Source organism: Patiria miniata, unplaced genomic scaffold (genome assembly GCF_015706575.1).
Source record: "Patiria miniata isolate m_02_andy unplaced genomic scaffold, ASM1570657v1 HiC_scaffold_29, whole genome shotgun sequence".
Classification (NCBI taxonomy): Eukaryota; Metazoa; Echinodermata; class Asteroidea; order Valvatida; family Asterinidae; genus Patiria; species Patiria miniata.
The window spans coordinates 7,874,459-7,892,256 of NW_024037068.1; the positions used below are offsets into that span (position 1 = coordinate 7,874,459).

A 17,798-nucleotide genomic window follows, 5' to 3' on the forward strand; every position below is an offset into this window, starting at 1 on the left:
GTTAAATTACATTCCAGTTTTTGTAGAATTATCAGTATTTATACAAATTCAGCTGTAACAGCATATGTGATTTGCACCGATATGTTTGTCAACTATTGTTTAGTTTTCAATAAAGGACCTGGTCACGAATCACTCAACAATTTGTTATTAATCACAGTGCTGAATATTGCATTAAAGGGGCACTAGGTCCTGAAATCCCCGAAAATTTTATGTTTTGGATTGTTTACTTAGCCTATTTCAAACATCTGGTTGAAAGGGAACCAACCTAACTACAATGTCTTACCGTTCCCGAGAAAAGACGGACAAACCCCGCTTGTTTACATCGGACATGACGGAGCACGAATACGTTTCTCGTGTCGTTCTCAGTGTACGATATACATGTTGTGTGTCTCGGGAACAGCGGTGACCAATCAACAATGCAAAAAATAGTTGTTTCTTCAAAGTCCACAAAAGGTGAACGAATGAAATCACAATTAGCATCGAAACAGATCAAATTTATGGGGTCGCAAAAGTGGACCCCGAAATTCGTTCTCGCACGCATTAAACAGGAATAACACAAAAACGCCCAGTTTTAAAGGTTAGTTGTGTGGATGTTTATATCTTACTTTTAAATGTTATTTCCGATTAACATCATCTCGTTCAAAGCGCGTTTTATAGCCCAATTGGGCTGTTCCAGGACCCAGTGTTCCTTTAAGTTGGAAGGGACGAAACGCAATAATGACAATGGTTATACTGACCATGACACCAACAGTATATGGTTGGAGAACCTCCAATATCAATGTGCAAACAAACACTGTGAATGATACATGGCTTTAAGGCTGTCCGGTAATATTGAATTGTCGATCATCAATTAAATATTCGAGAAGCTTTTTTGCCGGTTTGAATATTTGAAGAAAATAACCTAAATGTAGCATACACACACACGACTTGAGGTTTCTTTTGAACAATAAAGTTGTGATGCTTTATTGCCAGACGCCACTTTTTTTTTAATACAGCAGCAAGTCAATTCCTTAAAAATATGTCAATGTACACATGGTAATCTTGATACTGGAACAGGCACATGAAAATGTCGATCACAATCCATAATAACAATCGCTGCACATACATTTTAACTGGAGTGCTTTGTGTATAAATTTTGCCTGGCATGGCACACATTTGCAGCTGGCACGTATAAAACTTGATCGGTGAGTTTCCAATATTTGAATAGTTGGTCAAACCTAGCTTCGAATAATCTGAAACTCAATTATTTGATAATGGATGGTCCTACGTACATGGCTTCCAGGAATGTCTCCTCAAAGTACGCACAACGCTGCGACTCAGTTTGTGACTTATTCATGTTCACATCCAATCGTTAGATGACAAGCAACAGGGGATGAACACAGACACATAGGAAGTCACAATTCATTTGAAAAGCTTGATACTTGACTTGTGAATGACGTGTGACCGACTTGACTACAAACTCTGCAGTGTTCGCTCCAGCTCACTTATACTGTTTAGAAATGTCCACGTATTCCCCGTCGGGGCTGTCTTTGGCGTAGCCCGGTATCGGCGGCGTGTAGACCGGCCCTTTGACCTCAAACGGGAACAGGTTGCTGTCTGCCTGGATGGCCTGCTGGTACAGCTCCTCGGACTCTGCCCTCAGCTCCTTCAGCGCCTTCTCCTGGGACCTCAGGAGGGCTTGGATCAGGTTGGTCTCGGTCACGTGCTCCTGGAACTTGTGCCGCGCCCAGTCCTTCTGTAGGAGGGCCCGTCGCTCCTGTTCCTCGTAGGTCAGGGCCGGGGTGTCTCGCTTTCTGCATTGGTTAAAAAAGAAGTATCATTCAATAAATACATGTGAAAGGTCTGCACCGACTCCTTGCATGTGGGATAGCCACACCAGGCGTTTGTACAGAAGCTAACAGATGCAGACAGATGCAAAGGTGTAGTGTTGTGGTCGAGTCCATTGCAAGTCCATCAGAAGTTCGGTCACAAGTAAATCACAAGTCAATGAACAAGTTTGTTCACAAGTAATAGGCCTAACAGTGGATGAACAGTAATTTATAAAGGAATGCCACTGTCACAGTTCGTTTGACAAGCTTGTTAGTTGACTTGGGACTGGATGACTCGCGATGGGTTTGTGAGGTCTTGTGATGGACTTGCGGTGGAATAGTGAGGACTTGCAATGACTTGTGATGGACTTGTGATGACTTGCGATAACTTGTGATGACTTGTGATGACTTGTGAGGGCTTGTGATGGACATGAGAAGGACTTTGTGAAGGACTTGTGAGGACTTGTGAGGGACGACTTATGATGGACTTGTGATGGACTTGGGATGGACTTGAAACATTCAGGACTGGAGAAAGGCCCTTAAATATAATTTTGACCAGATTTCTGGAAATTTAATTTCAAAGAATTGAATGGAATTATATTGGCCTAATTTCATATGGTCAAAGAATAATTGCTTTATCTATTAAAGTGTGATGACACTTGCGAAAGTTGCAGTTTACACAGTAAAGCTATAAAGCCCTTCAGACAACTTCCGGGATTTAAATTTTGGAGTGGGGTTTCTTTTTTGGGGGAACCCAGGTACCCGTGTTTTATCACAATAGGATACCCGGTTCCCGTACTACCCGCAAATGCACACCACTACGCTGCCCAAGCTTGTGACAGTCACATATTCCCCCGAGTGCTCTTCCATACCTTTTGTCATCCAGGAGGAGCTTCTTGTCCGTCCTGAACTCCTCTATGGGTTTGAGTTCCGGGTCCCCCATCTTAAACTGGATCTTCTTCATGCGTTTCAGTATCCTCTGCTGCCTCATCATCTCCTGCTTGGGGTCCACCCTCTTCTTCTTCTTTGGAGGCTCAGCGCTATAGTCAACAGTTAAATACCAAAGTGTCACATCTACCATATTTTAGTCGTCAGGGGAAAAGCAATTTCTCACACAAGCTAAGGCAACAATAATATTGTTTGTTTTACCATAACCCGACCTACATGTACCTGGATTTTTTTTTATAGCTATATTGCTGATCTCAAACTTTTTATTGCTACATTTTGCCATGTCTTTTTAAAACAGTTTATTTTGCAAAATAAAAAAAGGCTTCCCTATGTAAGTTTTGTGTCTGTTATTTATAGGAATACATGTGTGCTTGGGAGGTGTTAAACACTATGTTTAAGACTGGTTGGAGTCTGGAATGCTGATAATTACCCAAGGCAAAGCAGAGGGTAATTATCAGCATTCCAGACTCCAACCAGTCTTAAACATAGTGTTTAATACCGTCCAAGCACATATTTAGTCCCATTCGGTCAAAAAATCAAAACCTTTCGGTCCAAAAGTCAAAACAAGTCAAAAATTAAACATTTCCAACAATTTGGATCAACAATTTTACTTTCTGTTTTTCGAAACACCCCTCTAGCCATATGAGTGTCCAGCCCGCGAGTAAGACGTAAACAATTCCTTTTATGGAGATTGGCGCACGCATACTGCGCGATGACGCGCAGATGCAGCTGACATGAGTGTGTTGTGAATTTAGGACTATAAAATATTGATTCATTTGTAGTATTGCGCATGCCTATGTGAGGATTGTGAACGTTCAACCAATAAACGGTAACAGATTTCATAGGAGTCTAAATTTCATGTTACACTGCAAAAGTTGTTTTAACAAGACCACCAGCAGCCATATCTTTATCATCTGTTGTTTAAAAGACATAATACTACTACTAATAATAATGGATATTTATAAAGCGCACGTATCCACCAGGACTGGTGCTCAAGGCGCTACATCATTATTACCCCTGCTCATTGAGCACATGAAACATTCCAAATACCATCTCAGCTCCCTGGGGAGTATACAGCTGGATGCAGCCTGTTAGGCGCAAGGAAGCTAATTCAATCACAATAACCATCTCTGCCCTCACAGGTACCCATTTACTCCTGGGCGGAGAGAAGCAATGAGTGACAAAGTGCCTTGCCCAAGGGCACACGCACCATGACCCCGCCAGGACTCGAACCCACAGCCTGCAGCTTTACCCGCAGACCACGAATCAGTGCCCTTAACCACGAGGCCACAGTACTCCACATGATACGTGACTGGCTCTCATGTAATGGGAATACATGTAGGTAAACTGTCTCAGGTATTTATGAATAGGCAGTTAACAATACCCTGTACTTGTTTCAGATCTGTTGGATTCTGATGGTTTCAGGAGGCTTCACATAGGGTTCTTATGAATTCAGCAGGGTGTCCATATAATCTTTTCCATGTATGTATCTTTCGGTTCATTTTCTTCAGGGGAAACTGCCATTTTCTCTTGTGGCTAGAACTTACTACAAAAGCTGCGTTGCTCTGAAGCAAAGCGCCCCATTCATTGTGAAGAAACTCCGCGCTGTTTGTGAACAAAGGCAAGGGATTCTGCAAAGACAAATTAAAAATGTTTGGTCATTGCCAAATAATTTGCGAATTTGCACAAGTTGGATAACAAGTATTGTGAGAACAGAGGCACATCTAGGCCCAGACTGGGACCTTAAGTGCTCAAAACGATGCAAAAGAAGATCAGGCCAACTGTACTCACTCTTTAACCAGCAAATTTCTCCAAAACTTTCATTGGGCAAAGAAAAGGTCCTCATACAGTATTTCACCAACCAAGTTTGAAGACTCAATTCAATTTTTTAAAGGAGACCTTTCTTTAATATTTTCAGTACCTTATGTTTTGGGACTTTCATACACAGTATTGAGAGTCCCAAATGTTTGGACTAAGGCCAAAAAAAAAAAATGTTCGGTCTCTGGTCAGACCAAAGTTCCGGAATTGACGCGGCCACGCGGCTTTTTTTTTTTTTTTTCGCTTTTTTTTCTTTTTTCTTCAAGCTTGGATTGTACAGACAAGGTGGGGTACTATTTTGCTTTTCTGCTGTCCTCATGTACATTGGTGTCCTCCATAATTTGCCTTGGTGCTTTCGATCATTTGCCTTGGTGCAATTTCCCATTCCTTGGTGCTCTTTGGTAAAAAAAATTGAGGAGGTGCGGAAATAGAGGGCGCTGTTGGAGCTACCGCGGAACATTTTGGAAAAAAAAAAGATCGACGCGCATGATTAAAATCGACGCGCGCACTGACCAGAGACCGACTTATTTTTCTTTTTGGCCAAATATAGGCCTAGTGGCCCCTTTTCCTTTCCACAGTGCTTTTTAACTTTTGTGACAAACAAAAAAGCATCTACAAACACCATTGAGGAAAAGAGTGTGGCGTTCAGACGCCCATTCTTTGGTTGTGACCAAAGTTAAGTCTATGGAGAGTTGAGTGCATTTTTAAAGTATTTAATAGCAAAATTGGAAATGTTTCTCTGTCCCAGATTCACATGTCTTCTCAACATTTTTGCAATGAGTGATAAGGCCTTCATTAGGCCTTTTAAAAATGAATGAAAAAAGTGGCGTCAGTGCAAAATCCTTTCCACGATCAGCGTCAACAAAGCGTCAACAAGTTAAAAGTGCACTCCTCAGCTGAAAAAAAACCAGGATCATCACACTTCATAGGCATGACGAAAGAATGTTGCAACCTGTTGTGGCTTTTTAGTTCATATATCATCTCAATGAAGGTCAGTCATTGCAAAAATGATGATAACTAGACTGTGAGTAGACATGAATCTGGGACTGAGAAACATTTCCAATTTATGTACACAACCCCTTTGTACACAACCCCTGAAGTAGCGTCAGGCTGCAACATTCTTTCCGGCACACCCCCCCCCCCCCCCCCCCCCCGGCCCCTAGCCCCACTTGTGTGGCCTCTGTATTGCTGCGCTGTACGTTAGGCCACACGTCACATGAGGACTCCTGAAAGATGTCTAAATTTCTCTAAAAAAAATTGAAGAAAGATTACCTTATCTACCCGGAGGGCAAAAGATAAGACATCATAGAAATACAACCGTCATGACCGTATGCAGTGGTATGTCATGTATGTGAACAGGTGAAAAAAGGCCCCAAAAAGGTGCGCCAGGCTTTGGACTAAACTCCTCAGTAGGTTGGAAAACCAGGCGTGTGGCCGAACGTACATGTACAGCGCAGCAATACTGAGGCCACACAAGTGGGGCGAATGTGCCCGGCCCCAGCCCCGTGCATGCCGCGTGGACGGGGGTCAGACAAGTCGACCGTTGAGACAACTCGACTCGGGACAAGTCGACCGTTGAGACAACTCGACCGTTGAGACAACTCGACCGTATGTGCGATAAATGGAAAGACAAGTCGACCGTTGAGACAAGTCGCCTCGCATGTTTTGGGCCTAGTTTCGGGGATAGTACCGGGGATTTTGACGGCGGCTGATCGCCGTTTGGGAGTGATGACACATGAGTTTTTTTGTTGCATATAACAGAGCCGATATAGCGCAGCGTGATTGTCCGTGCACATCGTTCGTTTTTTTCAAGGCACGCGTGCGCGCATCCCCGGTCAACGTGGCCGTACCGTGTACGGTGGCATCGTTTTTGCCGGGCCTGTGCGCCCATTTGCCGGTCAACTTGTCCGTACCGTGCACGGTGACATCGTTTTTGCCAGCCCTGTGCGCCCACTTATCTCATCCCCGGTCGGTCAACGTGGCCGTACCGTGCACGGTGACATCGTTTGTGCCGGGCCTGTGCGCCCATTTGCCGCGCTGGTCGACGTGCCCGCGTGCCGGGCCCGGCCCGGTCCTCGCGGGTGGGCGCGGGCGGGGCGCACCGGCCCGACGCGACGCCCTCTGTACATCGAGTATGCCCGCGCCGCACCCGTGATCGGTCTTGCCACAGATTTGTGCAACTTTTTCTGCTCCACGTGTATTCATTTCCATTAAGTCGAGCAGTCTCAACGGTCGAGTTGTCCCGAGTCGAGTTGTCTCAACGGTCGACCTGTCTCAACGGTCGAGTTGTCTCAACGGTCGACTTGTCCCGAGTCGAGTTGTCTCAACGGTCGACTTGTCTGACATTCGCGTGGACTGTTTGTTCAATTAATAATGTTCCCTATCTTTCCAGCGTTACAATTTTGGGCCTCGTTTTTCCACGATAAGGTGTCAACAATTATCGAAAAATTTCCAACTGAAGTAATGAGGAATGTTGTTCCTACTTAAACAGTACATTATACCGTTCTCAGGCCTTGCAAAGCCTTACAAAATCATAAAACTTACCTCAGAAAATTAGACCGACAAAGGTGAACCATGGAGGTCGCCATCTTGCTTTTTTAAGGAACCCTACGACTGTTTTACTCCTCCTTTTTTTCCGGAACGTTGTGCATTTACAAAGGCTAGTTACAAAGCTTGTCATGCATACAAAAATTGCACAGGGAACAGTCATAGAAAATTCCTTGTCAACAAAACATGGCGGGGGAAGCTTTCGGCTTCGCGACCGTTGAAAAAAATTCGTGGAATCACAAGTTTCATCGCACAGAAGTCGTGATATTTCTTCGATGTGATGTTGTTGAATGTGTAGGCTTAAGCCGATAGTTCAGGTTAATTTGTTTTCACGATGGCGAACAACAGAAGTAGCGATTTATATCGCTGGAAAAGATGGTCCACAAAAGACACATCGAGTACCAGCGCGCATATGAACACGAGGGTAAGTAGTAAAGCACATCTTCCTCCCATGGAGGAATAAGAATGTGTTCTTATTCCTCCATGTTCCTCCGGCCTCCAGTCCATGGCACATTGTAAAGTCCTACTGGCTTCTGCCATTGGGTAGGGGCACTATGAAGTAGGGCAGTAGCATACGTTAAAACTATAGAACTTATCCAAGTTAGATAAAAGGGAGAATTTGAAGAACATTTCATTCTTACATGTCTTATTAGCATGATTAGCACTGATAAGGGCGGCGATTGTGTAGTGTAGTGTAGGGCCCCTGTTTTGTTTTGATCAAATTAGATTAGAGTCAAATTGTTTGTTATTGCTCAAATTCAGAGATTACCTTTACAATCAAAAGCAGACTTTTCTCAATTCTATTAATGACACCCGTTTTGCAATTTTGAACAGTTTCTTGGAGTAGAAATCACGATTTTCCTGCGCGGTTTGTGCCTTGCGATTCAGCGCGCCGTGCGTGCTCACGGTACATCGCACAGCGATCGCCATCTTTCGCCATTTTCGGGTTGCGTGTTGTCGCCGCGCTGCCATCATCATTTTACCCCAAAATTTCCCTCAAAAAATAAAAACCCTGCCCTCTATCTATATGACATACCTGTTTATTGAGAATGTCGCCAACTAGTTCGGTCGTACTAATAATTTTAAAATGGATTTTGTTCCCTTATAATATGAACCGGGCCCTACACTACACGATCGCCCTTAATTACGCAGTGGTTGTACTATACTAGTTACGGCAGCCGTATGTGATTTTCAACTGCTAATGCTTATGCTATCGTATACGGGATAGCTAGCCACACCAGGCATTTGTACAGAAGCTAACAGTATACAGATGCAGATGTATAACGATGATGTAAAGCTCTAATATGAGTAATAGTATTAGTACATGTAGTATTCAACATCACGATCTCCATTTGCCTGTTGTAACCACACTATTAACCAAATGGTTCTCAGACTTTGGGAAAAGTTCCATACTCGGATGCCAATTTATCTGCTGCCAAACATATTAATTGTCACCTCACCTTGTCATTTGAACCAAGAGAAATCCAGGAAGCTGTGTAAAGGTGAAAAAAATTTACTCAAAATGTGTTTTTAGAGCACATTTTGGATGCATACGTCGTGGAGAACTAACTTGAAGCAGCCGGTCAAAACTGATTGTAGTGGCTGAAAGACAGCGGTACGTTATACACGTGACATCAACAACCATGACGTCGCATGAGCCTGCCAATGATAGTGCAATACGTCATTATGAATATTTATTTTCTCATGAATATTTAGTTTATTTCGATGGATACTTCAAATACGTCCAAAGATTGATTATTGCAACAGCGATCGTGCGCGGCCTAGCGGTTAAGCGTCTCGTGTATCAAGCAAGCGTCAGAGGTTCGAATCCCGATGAAGTATTGACTGATATAGAAATTGAGGAAAGGAGAGGGTGAGAGTAGAGGAGGGAAAGTGGAGGGAATAACCATAAAAGATGTAACTTTTGGCGCTAGAAAATTAATTGAAAAAAGTGACGTCCGAGTACGGAATTTTTTCCCAGACTTTATTTCCCTTTTAAAAAAAAACTCCTCCCAAAAAAAATTGATTACAAAATACACACCTAAAATTTAAGAAATCTATTCCGGAAAAAAAAAATACAAAATTATGAAGCGCTGCAGCGATTTGAACCAGCTTCCCTCAGCTCATTGAGCTAATAATGCCTGTACCAATCGAGCAGCCAAAGCATTGTAGTACTGGCAGTTAAAGCTATAGTCCATCATTTGCAGCCATCCGAAAAAGTAACTGGCGTATTATTGTTGAAAAACATACTTGGTTGAAAGATAGTAAGTGGACTAAACTCCCTGTGAAATTAATCTTTCTGGCAAGCTATCATTTTGAAGTAATCAACGAAAGAAGGCCTTTCCAACGGTGCATCTTAAGACGCACCGTAGGAAAATTTAAATTAGTAGTTCGTTTTGTTATTTGGCGCAGCGCGCGCAAGCATTGGCACGACGGACAGGCGCGCGCGGTTGCTATAATTCGTCGGATCAGTGCGCGACATCGCGTATAGCTGCAATTCAAAACAATTCTAAACACGATTCAGCAACTTTTGATTTGAAATTGAGATCCTGGAATGCTGTTTTTCTCGGAATCTACAGCTGAAGCTGAGCTGAAACTTCATCAAGTTACAAATGTAGTTGTTCAGTATCCTTCATTAGATTTTGAACACTTTTGTTGTTTCAAACGAACAAAATGCACAAATTACAAATGATGGACTATATCTTTAACAATAACGATAGTATTTGGAAATTGCGTTAGGGCTGTCGTAACGATAGCCACCACAAAAAGAAAGCGATTCGGTTCTCACTCCCAAACAGTTCAATCAACTCCAAACGACATGTCATGTAAAGTCAAAATTCCATAAACAAAGAAATACCAAGTGGGACTTTTGATGTTGATGCCACTGTGTTGATTCAAGTTGATTGCAACATTACATTGGTTGTTGAATTCATGCACATGCCAATAGAAATTATGCTCTGTTTTCTCCCTACTTATTGTGTTATCATTACAAAGTACAAAATGAACAAAAACATGTCCATGAAAGTATTATAATTTGTTTTTTCTTTGTAATTTGTTTGATTAATTAATGTCCGAAAAATGAAAAGATTGGTTCCATTGATTTGCTGTTGTTTTTAATTTTGTTTTCAAGACAAGCATTTGTTTGATTCTGATTTCATTACCTCTGTTTCAGCCGAAAACTCACGTTCCTGCAAGTGACAACATTCAAAATTGGATCAAGGTACATACACATGTACATACATGTACACAACATCCTAAATGTTGAATTAACATCCCCCTCCCCCGGCGCAAATCCATGAATAATTATTCGTAGGGCTGTGCTAAATATTCAAATATTTGAATATTCGATCAATTATCAAATATTTTAATATTTTTTTTATTTTTTTTTATTAATTAAATAAAGGTGAAATGCAATGAAATGAAAAGGTGGAAAAGGTCAATTTTTCTGTAACTAAACTGCAGTCTGAAAGCATTTCAAGGTGTTTTGCAAGAAACGTAAAGTCAGCTTTTTTTTCTACAATCGCTAAACAGTTGTAGAAAGCTTTAGGGAGGCATCTTTTTACTAATTGTATCATTGAAATTTCGTTTCGGTACATGTATGTGTAAGCCCTCCACCAAATTTAACTGATTTTCTTGCGGAATACATAAATGCTGTACAATTTTAATGAACATATATCCAAACCATTTTGAAACATCCAAATGTCAAGTTGCATTTGTTGCCATCTTGTGTGCCATTAAAAAGTGAATAGATAGAAACATGAAAGTGAATAGATAGAAACATGAAAGTGAATAGATAGAAACATGAAAGTGAATAGATAGAAACATGAAAGTGAATAGACTTAGAAACATGAAAGTGAATAGATAGAAACTTGAAAGTGAATAGCTAGAAACATGAAAGTGAATAGATAGAAACATGAAAGTGAATAGATAGAAACATGAAAGTGAATAGACTTAGAAACATGAAAGTGAATAGATAGAAACTTGAAAGTGAATAGATAGAAACATGAAAGTGAATAGATAGAAACTTGAAAGTGAATAGATAGAAACATGAAAGTGAATAGACTTAGAAACATGAAAGTGAATAGATAGAAACTTGAAAGTGAATAGCTAGAAACATGAAAGTGAATAGATAGAAACATGAAAGTGAATAGATAGAAACATGAAAGTGAATAGACTTAGAAACATGAAAGTGAATAGATAGAAACTTGAAAGTGAATAGATAGAAACATGAAAGTGAATAGATAGAAACTTGAAAGTGAATAGATAGAAACATGAAAGTGAATAGACTTAGAAACATGAAAGTGAATAGATAGAAACTTGAAAGTGAATAGCTAGAAACATGAAAGTGAATAGATAGAAACATGAAAGTGAATAGATAGAAACATGAAAGTGAATAGACTTAGAAACATGAAAGTGAATAGATAGAAACATGAAAGTGAATAGATAGAAAAAGTTTAAAAGTGCATGAGTGATGGTTTCCCTTTGGATCTGATTCACAGAAGGTGGAGAAAGCATCAGACAGAGCAGCTGCAGTGACCTTTGGCCTCGGCAACAGTCGTCGTGGTGATGGTTACTCGCTAGCCAATAGCTACGGCACGGCGGCTGCAACTCTGGAGGCCGTGCATGATCATGATGAAGCTCATTCAGAAGGTATCAAAGAAAGTAACACTGCTACATCTACATACTTGAATCCGAAGTCACAGAAATCCATTCAGTATTGGTTGTGAATAGCTATTTTTTGGTTTAAAGGGAATGTACAACATTTGCTTTTGCTGCAATTTTCAGAAATAAAGGGATTGGGAGGATTAGTATGTTATAGCAAATATTGTTAAATTGACTTGCTTCACGTTTTGGGTTTGGAGATGCTGGAAAATCCAAGAAAACCAACCATGTTTTTGAAGTCTGGTTCCCTGACCCCACGTAAGATGAAACGGAGCAATTTATAGACTTTGGAGGATTGTTAGGTCAGAGAATCCGTCTAAAAGGCTTGTACCCCTTCACAGGTGTTTAATCAATTGCAAAGAAAATGCAGAATAACTACATGTAAATATGAAAAATTAGGGGCACTTTTTGAAAACAGTCAGTTTTCTCCAACGCTGGTCGGCCGACCAGCGTTGGAAAAATACAAGTTTTCTTGAAAATGTCAGAACACCAAGAGCCACGATTTTACAGGATGCTTTCGAATGTCAGTCCCTAACAATCCAGTACGATATTTCGTGATAATTTGATCATTTCGTTTTTTGATGTTTGCAAATGTTGTATCTTCCCTTTAATGGGCGGGGACTACAGACCGGCCCCGCTCCAATTTTTGTCCAGGCCCCCCTCCAACCATACAGTGTAGTTGGAGTAACACCTGTTATCCATGGAGCCAAATCTCCTGTATAACGTCTGATATGTCTAAACATGCAGATATATGCAAGCCGCGTGCCAGCCAATCGGAGACGACTTTACTTTAATATCGTGACGTCATTTCATTCCCGAATCAGGACTAATGGTTTGATTACTCAATTTGATTGCAGTGTTTTGTAATACAACAACAGCCGGGCGCAATATCGCGTAACATGATACAGAGCGTGACACATTTTTTTTAATCCATTGTCTAGGACCGAAGACGCGATATAGAAAGCGCACGCTGATTGGTCAAAATCTTGCCTAATTAATCAGTAAAATCTGTTTACGCATTCGCCGTGGTCTATTACAACAAGGGGTTGCACTTGTGAAGTTCTCTTGGCTCATTTGTGTCCTCATTTTTTTCTGAACTCCAATTCAAGCGCAAGACCTTCTCAGTCAGTGGATGGCCCAGAAGTGTGGCCTTGACGATGACGAGGAGGAGGATGATCTCAGGTATTTTGAGGACGATGTCGACGTCAGGGACTACGCCGCATCCAAGAAGGCCGCCAAGACCGACCTGAAAGACCAGTGGAACAACCTCCTGGCTGAGAACGATCCGGTAGCTGCCGACCCCTACCACAAGATGTCTTCTGAAGGTACGTATCCAGTATCTAAATATTTACCAGTGTTGTGGCAGAGTCGTGATAACTCAAATCAATGACTCAACTCAAGTATGACTCGATGAGTCTCGTGACTTGAGTCTCAATGTTTCAGTTGCTCAACTCAACTTGAGTCCAATTGTGACTTTTTTTCCTGTCCCTGTTGCCTCTGAGCTTTGTAATTCGTCATTCTTGGTACTTGGTTACTTGGTTGATTCTTCTCCTAAGGACTTCCACAAGGGAGTATAACTAGGAGGCCAGAAACACCGGGGCAAACCACTTCTGTTAGCGATAAGTGTCACTGGGTTCTTTTATGTTCTTTTGCGTTAGGCCTTATAAAATGCACGAAGGACGAAGCAATTATGGTTAAGTGCCTAAAGTGTCTCACTAGCCATTGTGTCCAATCTTGCCAGTATCTTTCTAGTATTTTAGTGGCATTAAATGACTGAGAATATTGTTATTTTTCCTGGATGGAATGCCATTAGCAGGTTACTCCCTGGTATAATGCCGGTACCCATGTACATTGTATACTGCTTGGTGGAGAGAGAGAGGCAAGCGGGGATCAAGGGTGGATCCAGAACACAATTTCTAGATGCTCTGTGTTGCGATCTGAAGCAATATCTGACCACTTTAACCAATGTTTTTTGAGGAAAAGATGGTGGTGTACTCATTGCCATGCCTTAATTGCGAGGGGGGGGCGGGGATGGATGGCCCCCTTTGGGCCCCCCCCCCTCTGGATCCGCCCTTGGTGGGAATGAAGTGGCTTGCCCAAGGACATAACATATGGCCAGCAGCTGGATTCAAACCCCAGACCCTCTGATTATGAGTCACAAATCCAAACCATTAGGCCACATTTCCCCATGCTACAGCTAGATTATTATCCGCATTTATTTACCTTTTTGTCCACAGAACTCTTTCGCCAGATAGAAACTCGGGATGATGACCAATCCGTCCAGAGCATCCTGGATGAACTGATGAAGAAAGACATTGTGGAGAGCAGCTTCAAGAAAGATCTGGGCATCGGAGCAGAGGCCACGAAGAAGAGACATGACCCTAGGACCACAATGGCTGCAAGACAGCAAAAGGTAAGGAGAATATAGTCTTACAAGACTGATCCTTATTAGCATTTCCCATATTTGGTAGCTAATTTATTAGCATTTCCCATATTTGGTGGCATCTAGCTTTTAGTCAAGTCCCACGTGCCTATACCCGGACCATCCGGACACGTAACGCACCCCAGATGCTAACACGTAAAAAGACTAGCACGAGCGGCGAAGCCGCGAGGGCCTTTCCTATCTCGTGAAACTAATCACTTATTCATTCATTCACGTAATGTAAATCAAGCAATATAAACCAATCATCTAACGGTGGTTTGCGGTAACCAGCAACAGCACGCGCGCGCTGTCTGGCGCCAGATGACAGCTGATTTACGTTAGTAATTCTGTATTTTCATTGGTCAATTCACAACGGGTAATGCATTATGTATGTCTACCAAATCGGTAGACAAATGTAAAGAAAAACATAAGCGTTCTCCACGAGATGGTAAAGGCCCTCGCGGCTTCGCCGCTCATGCTAGTCTTTTTACGTGTCAGCATCCGGGGTGCATCACGTGTCCACGTAGCACGTGGGACTTGACTAAAGGCTATGGGGCATCAAGCCCCATATCCTTCAAACTTTAATACCCCTGCAATTCTAAAAAAAATCTTCAACGCCTGTTTAGCAACTCAAAATACACACATGTAACATGTTAACAAACAAACTTGTTCCTGATGGCTGAAAAAAAGAAGACTTTTTTGTCATTTTTGGCCTCTTGAACTTGCAGTTAACATTATTAGTACTTCGATAATTATTATAATCACCCATAGGACTCTATGTACTGATACCTCCAAGAATATTGAAGTACTGTGGCACCAGATATAATTTGTGTACAGGTACCAACATTTAGCGTAAACCTTATCTTTTGTTACATGGTTTACTTTTGGTGAATGGTTTACTGTTTAGAGTGCAGTCTGTGTGTCCTTCTTTTTATTTGAAAGGTTACACAGTGACTTCCTTTTTTCACTCTAAACTGAACTATCACCTTCGCAGGTGAAGGAGAACAGAGAGAAGAGACAACAGTCGAGAGAGGCGCAGCTGCGGCAACAGCAGCAGCACAAGGAGGCCCAGTCCCAGGCACGGCAGATGGTCATGAAGGAGGAGCGCAGCAAGGCGATGCAGAGGCAGCGAGAGGAGGCCCTCATGCAGCAGGAGATGGCCAGGCTGAGGAAGGACATGCAGGAGCAGAGGAGGCTGGCTGAGGAGGCCAGGCAAAGGTGAGGCTCAGCCTCGGAGGTACATGTGTTGCGAAAGTGACAGCAAGACATAGGTGTTGTTCTGTCCTAGTGACATCTGTCTGTGAAACTGGGAGTAAAGCCAGCAGTGAGGTTCAGCCCCATAGGCATGTTGTCTTTGAGGTTCATTTTGTTGTGCCCCACAGGCACATGTGTGTTTGAGGCTCAATGGCGAGCCACGTGTGTCTCTGAGGTACAATGACGAGGTACATGGAAAACCTCACATGTATCTTTGAGGTTCAATGGTGAGACACTTGTGGCTCTGAGGCACAATGGCGAGGCTCTTGGAAAACCTCACGTTATGGAAACCACACGTTATTTTGTTGAATTCAGAAAGGGGATTCAAGGGATATTATTTATTGGACAGGCTGAGGCAGGACATGTTCAGGCAGGATGGGCTGGCTGAAGAAGCCAGGCAGAGATGAGGAAGAGCCCCTTGAGGCACACACGTCTGTGAGGCGCAATGACGAGGCATGTAGAAAGCCTCGCATTATGAATTTTTTTACATGTAAACTAAAAGTTTAGTGCTCAAGATTTAGATGTCGAAATAATTATAATCATGCTTGAACACAAAAGGTCTGCTTAGTAGGGCTTTGCATTAGAACCGGGTAGCCAAGTGCCCGACCGTTGATGTAAAAAAAAACGGTCCCATTTTATGGGATCGGGTACCTGTAACCAACTTTACAAATTACTAACTAACTTCTCCTATAATGAAAAAGAAAGGTTTGGATGAATTTTGAGAATGAAAACCGGGATACATAGGAAAACATCGTAAAGCTATAAAGCTCACTGTACACACTTGTATCTTGCCGTATTGATGCACCAATGTGGCGGTATTATCGTGCAGACCTTTGTGAAGAATATAAACAGTAACTTCTGAGATTTTAATTTTGGGATTGGGTTTCTTTAACGGGTGGTTCCCATACTACCTGTTATTGCACACCCCTAGACTGCTTCTGTTTTGTTGTTTCAGGGAGAAGGAGATAGAAGCCAGAAAGCACGAAGAGCTGAGGCAAGAGGAGGCGAGAAGACGGCAGGAGGAGCTGCACACCAGACTGAACGCGGAGTCCCTCATCCAGGAGGAGAGACGCAAGATGGAACAGAAGCTTGAGAATGCACGGGCAATGAAGGCAGGCCAGGATCTGAAGGTATGTCTTACAATGAAGGGGCTGGTTTAGATTATGGAATATGTACAGGAAAAGCAGATTGGGACTATATATGTGATGCGATCAAGCTACATGAGTCGTTTGTCGGGAATTTTTATTTGGAGATACAGGCCAAAATAGGGCCACTTCATCACATCACTTCATCACATCTCTGGTGTTCCGACTTCCATAATTTTGTAACTAAAGTATCAGCATGTGGTTTTCACAGCATTAATGCTGATATTGTGCTCTTTTCAAATCTGTAATAACATTTTTTTTACCAGGGTCGACAAACAACTCATTTAGCTTGATCGCATCACACATGGCCTGCTGTTATTTATTTTTTAGGGAATAAATATGAGCTTGGCTGGTTTTAAACACTTATTTTACCAGCAAATCGTGATCGTCGTGGCACCTGTTATTGCACAACTTATCAAGGTTGACACTCACAGCTTTGGGTTTGAATAGTAAATGAATTACTATTCTACTTGTGACGGAGCTTTTGGAGTTACCACACGATTCAGAAAAAAGTCGGACAAAATTGTTTTCAAAATGGTAGGGTGGGGTGACTCAACGACTGTTTTGTGATCGAAAAAATCATACACGAACAGCCGTCATAAATGCTGTTATTATCCTCGAAAAAGTGTGTAGCTTGCACCATGCGTAGCACTAATGCAACAAATTTGTCACGCAGGGGGTGCAATAAACTTACGATCTATTTCACGAAACATGGCGTAGCTGCGCAACAAATTTGTTGCGTTAGTCCTACGCATGGCGCAAGCTACGCACTTTTTTGTGAAATCTGCTGCAGCATTGGCTTTCAAGTGTGTGGCCAAGGTGCAAGCACAGTAATTGCCTGTTGAAGTCTTTGGTGAAGCATTTCCTGAACTGATAAACCTCTGCAGCTTGGCCCTTCTTATTCTCTTGTATTCATTTGTATTAGGCCAGAAAAAAAAGTCTCCGGTTTCTGGTATGGAGCTTGCCCAAAAAGTGGTGCAGCGACGCGGCTTTTTTTTTTTTTTACCTGATTTTTTTGCTTCAAATGTTGGCTGATGACTGCAAACGGTGCCCGACTAAACTTAGTGCAAATATATGGGAGTCCAGAGAGGCCACATAAAGCTTATTCTCGACCATAACCCAATCTAAAAACACGTTAAAGTTCAGCAGCAGGATTCCAGTCAAAGCAGTGAGTTTGGCGGTTTTGAGAAATCA

The 17,798-nt window shown here is 42.2% G+C and overlaps 2 protein-coding genes across 4 annotated transcripts in view; one reads left to right on the top strand and one right to left on the bottom strand.

The window, feature by feature from the left end:
- Nucleotides 1–942: 942 nt before the first annotated feature.
- Nucleotides 943–7,242, bottom strand: LOC119735511 (39S ribosomal protein L40, mitochondrial-like). 2 transcript variants are annotated; one of them, XM_038209222.1, is made up of 4 exons: nt 7,119–7,242; nt 4,304–4,387; nt 2,681–2,848; nt 943–1,793 (listed from the first exon to the last, which is right to left on the bottom strand). In XM_038209222.1, the coding sequence occupies exons 1-4, from the start codon at nt 7,160–7,162 to the stop codon at nt 1,481–1,483; spliced, it is 609 nt and encodes a 202-aa protein (XP_038065150.1). In that variant the 5' UTR covers nt 7,163–7,242; the 3' UTR covers nt 943–1,480. The 2 variants fall into 2 exon arrangements, with proteins under 2 accessions (XP_038065150.1, XP_038065151.1); XM_038209223.1 differs by lacking the exon at nt 7,119–7,242 and adding an exon at nt 5,847–6,008 and having other exon boundaries at nt 1,481–1,793.
- Nucleotides 7,243–7,285: 43 nt separating this feature from the next.
- LOC119735508 (coiled-coil domain-containing protein 191-like) overlaps nt 7,286–17,798 on the top strand; it is a 31,400-nt gene continuing 20,887 nt past the window's right edge. The window contains exons 1-7 of one of the 2 annotated variants that reach the window (XM_038209219.1): nt 7,286–7,545; nt 10,294–10,341; nt 11,621–11,771; nt 12,893–13,108; nt 14,021–14,196; nt 15,200–15,423; nt 16,415–16,589. In XM_038209219.1, coding sequence (XP_038065147.1) covers nt 7,456–7,545; nt 10,294–10,341; nt 11,621–11,771; nt 12,893–13,108; nt 14,021–14,196; nt 15,200–15,423; nt 16,415–16,589 — 1,080 coding nt within the window. In that variant the 5' untranslated portion in view covers nt 7,286–7,455. The remainder of the gene's footprint in view (nt 7,546–10,293; nt 10,342–11,620; nt 11,772–12,892; nt 13,109–14,020; nt 14,197–15,199; nt 15,424–16,414; nt 16,590–17,798) is intronic. The other variant, XM_038209220.1, reaches the window with a different exon arrangement.

Excerpts from the sequence above, each read along its gene's own strand:
- LOC119735511 (XM_038209222.1), bottom strand. The coding sequence starts at position 7,162 with ATGGCGACCTCCATGGTTCACCTTTGTCGGTCTAATTTTCTGAG. Across the intron at positions 4,388-7,118 it reads TGTCGGTCTAATTTTCTGAG|AATCCCTTGCCTTTGTTCAC; the intron begins GTAAGTTTTATG and ends TTGTCTTTGCAG. Across the intron at positions 1,794-2,680 it reads CTCCTCCTGGATGACAAAAG|AAAGCGAGACACCCCGGCCC; the intron begins GTATGGAAGAGC and ends TAACCAATGCAG.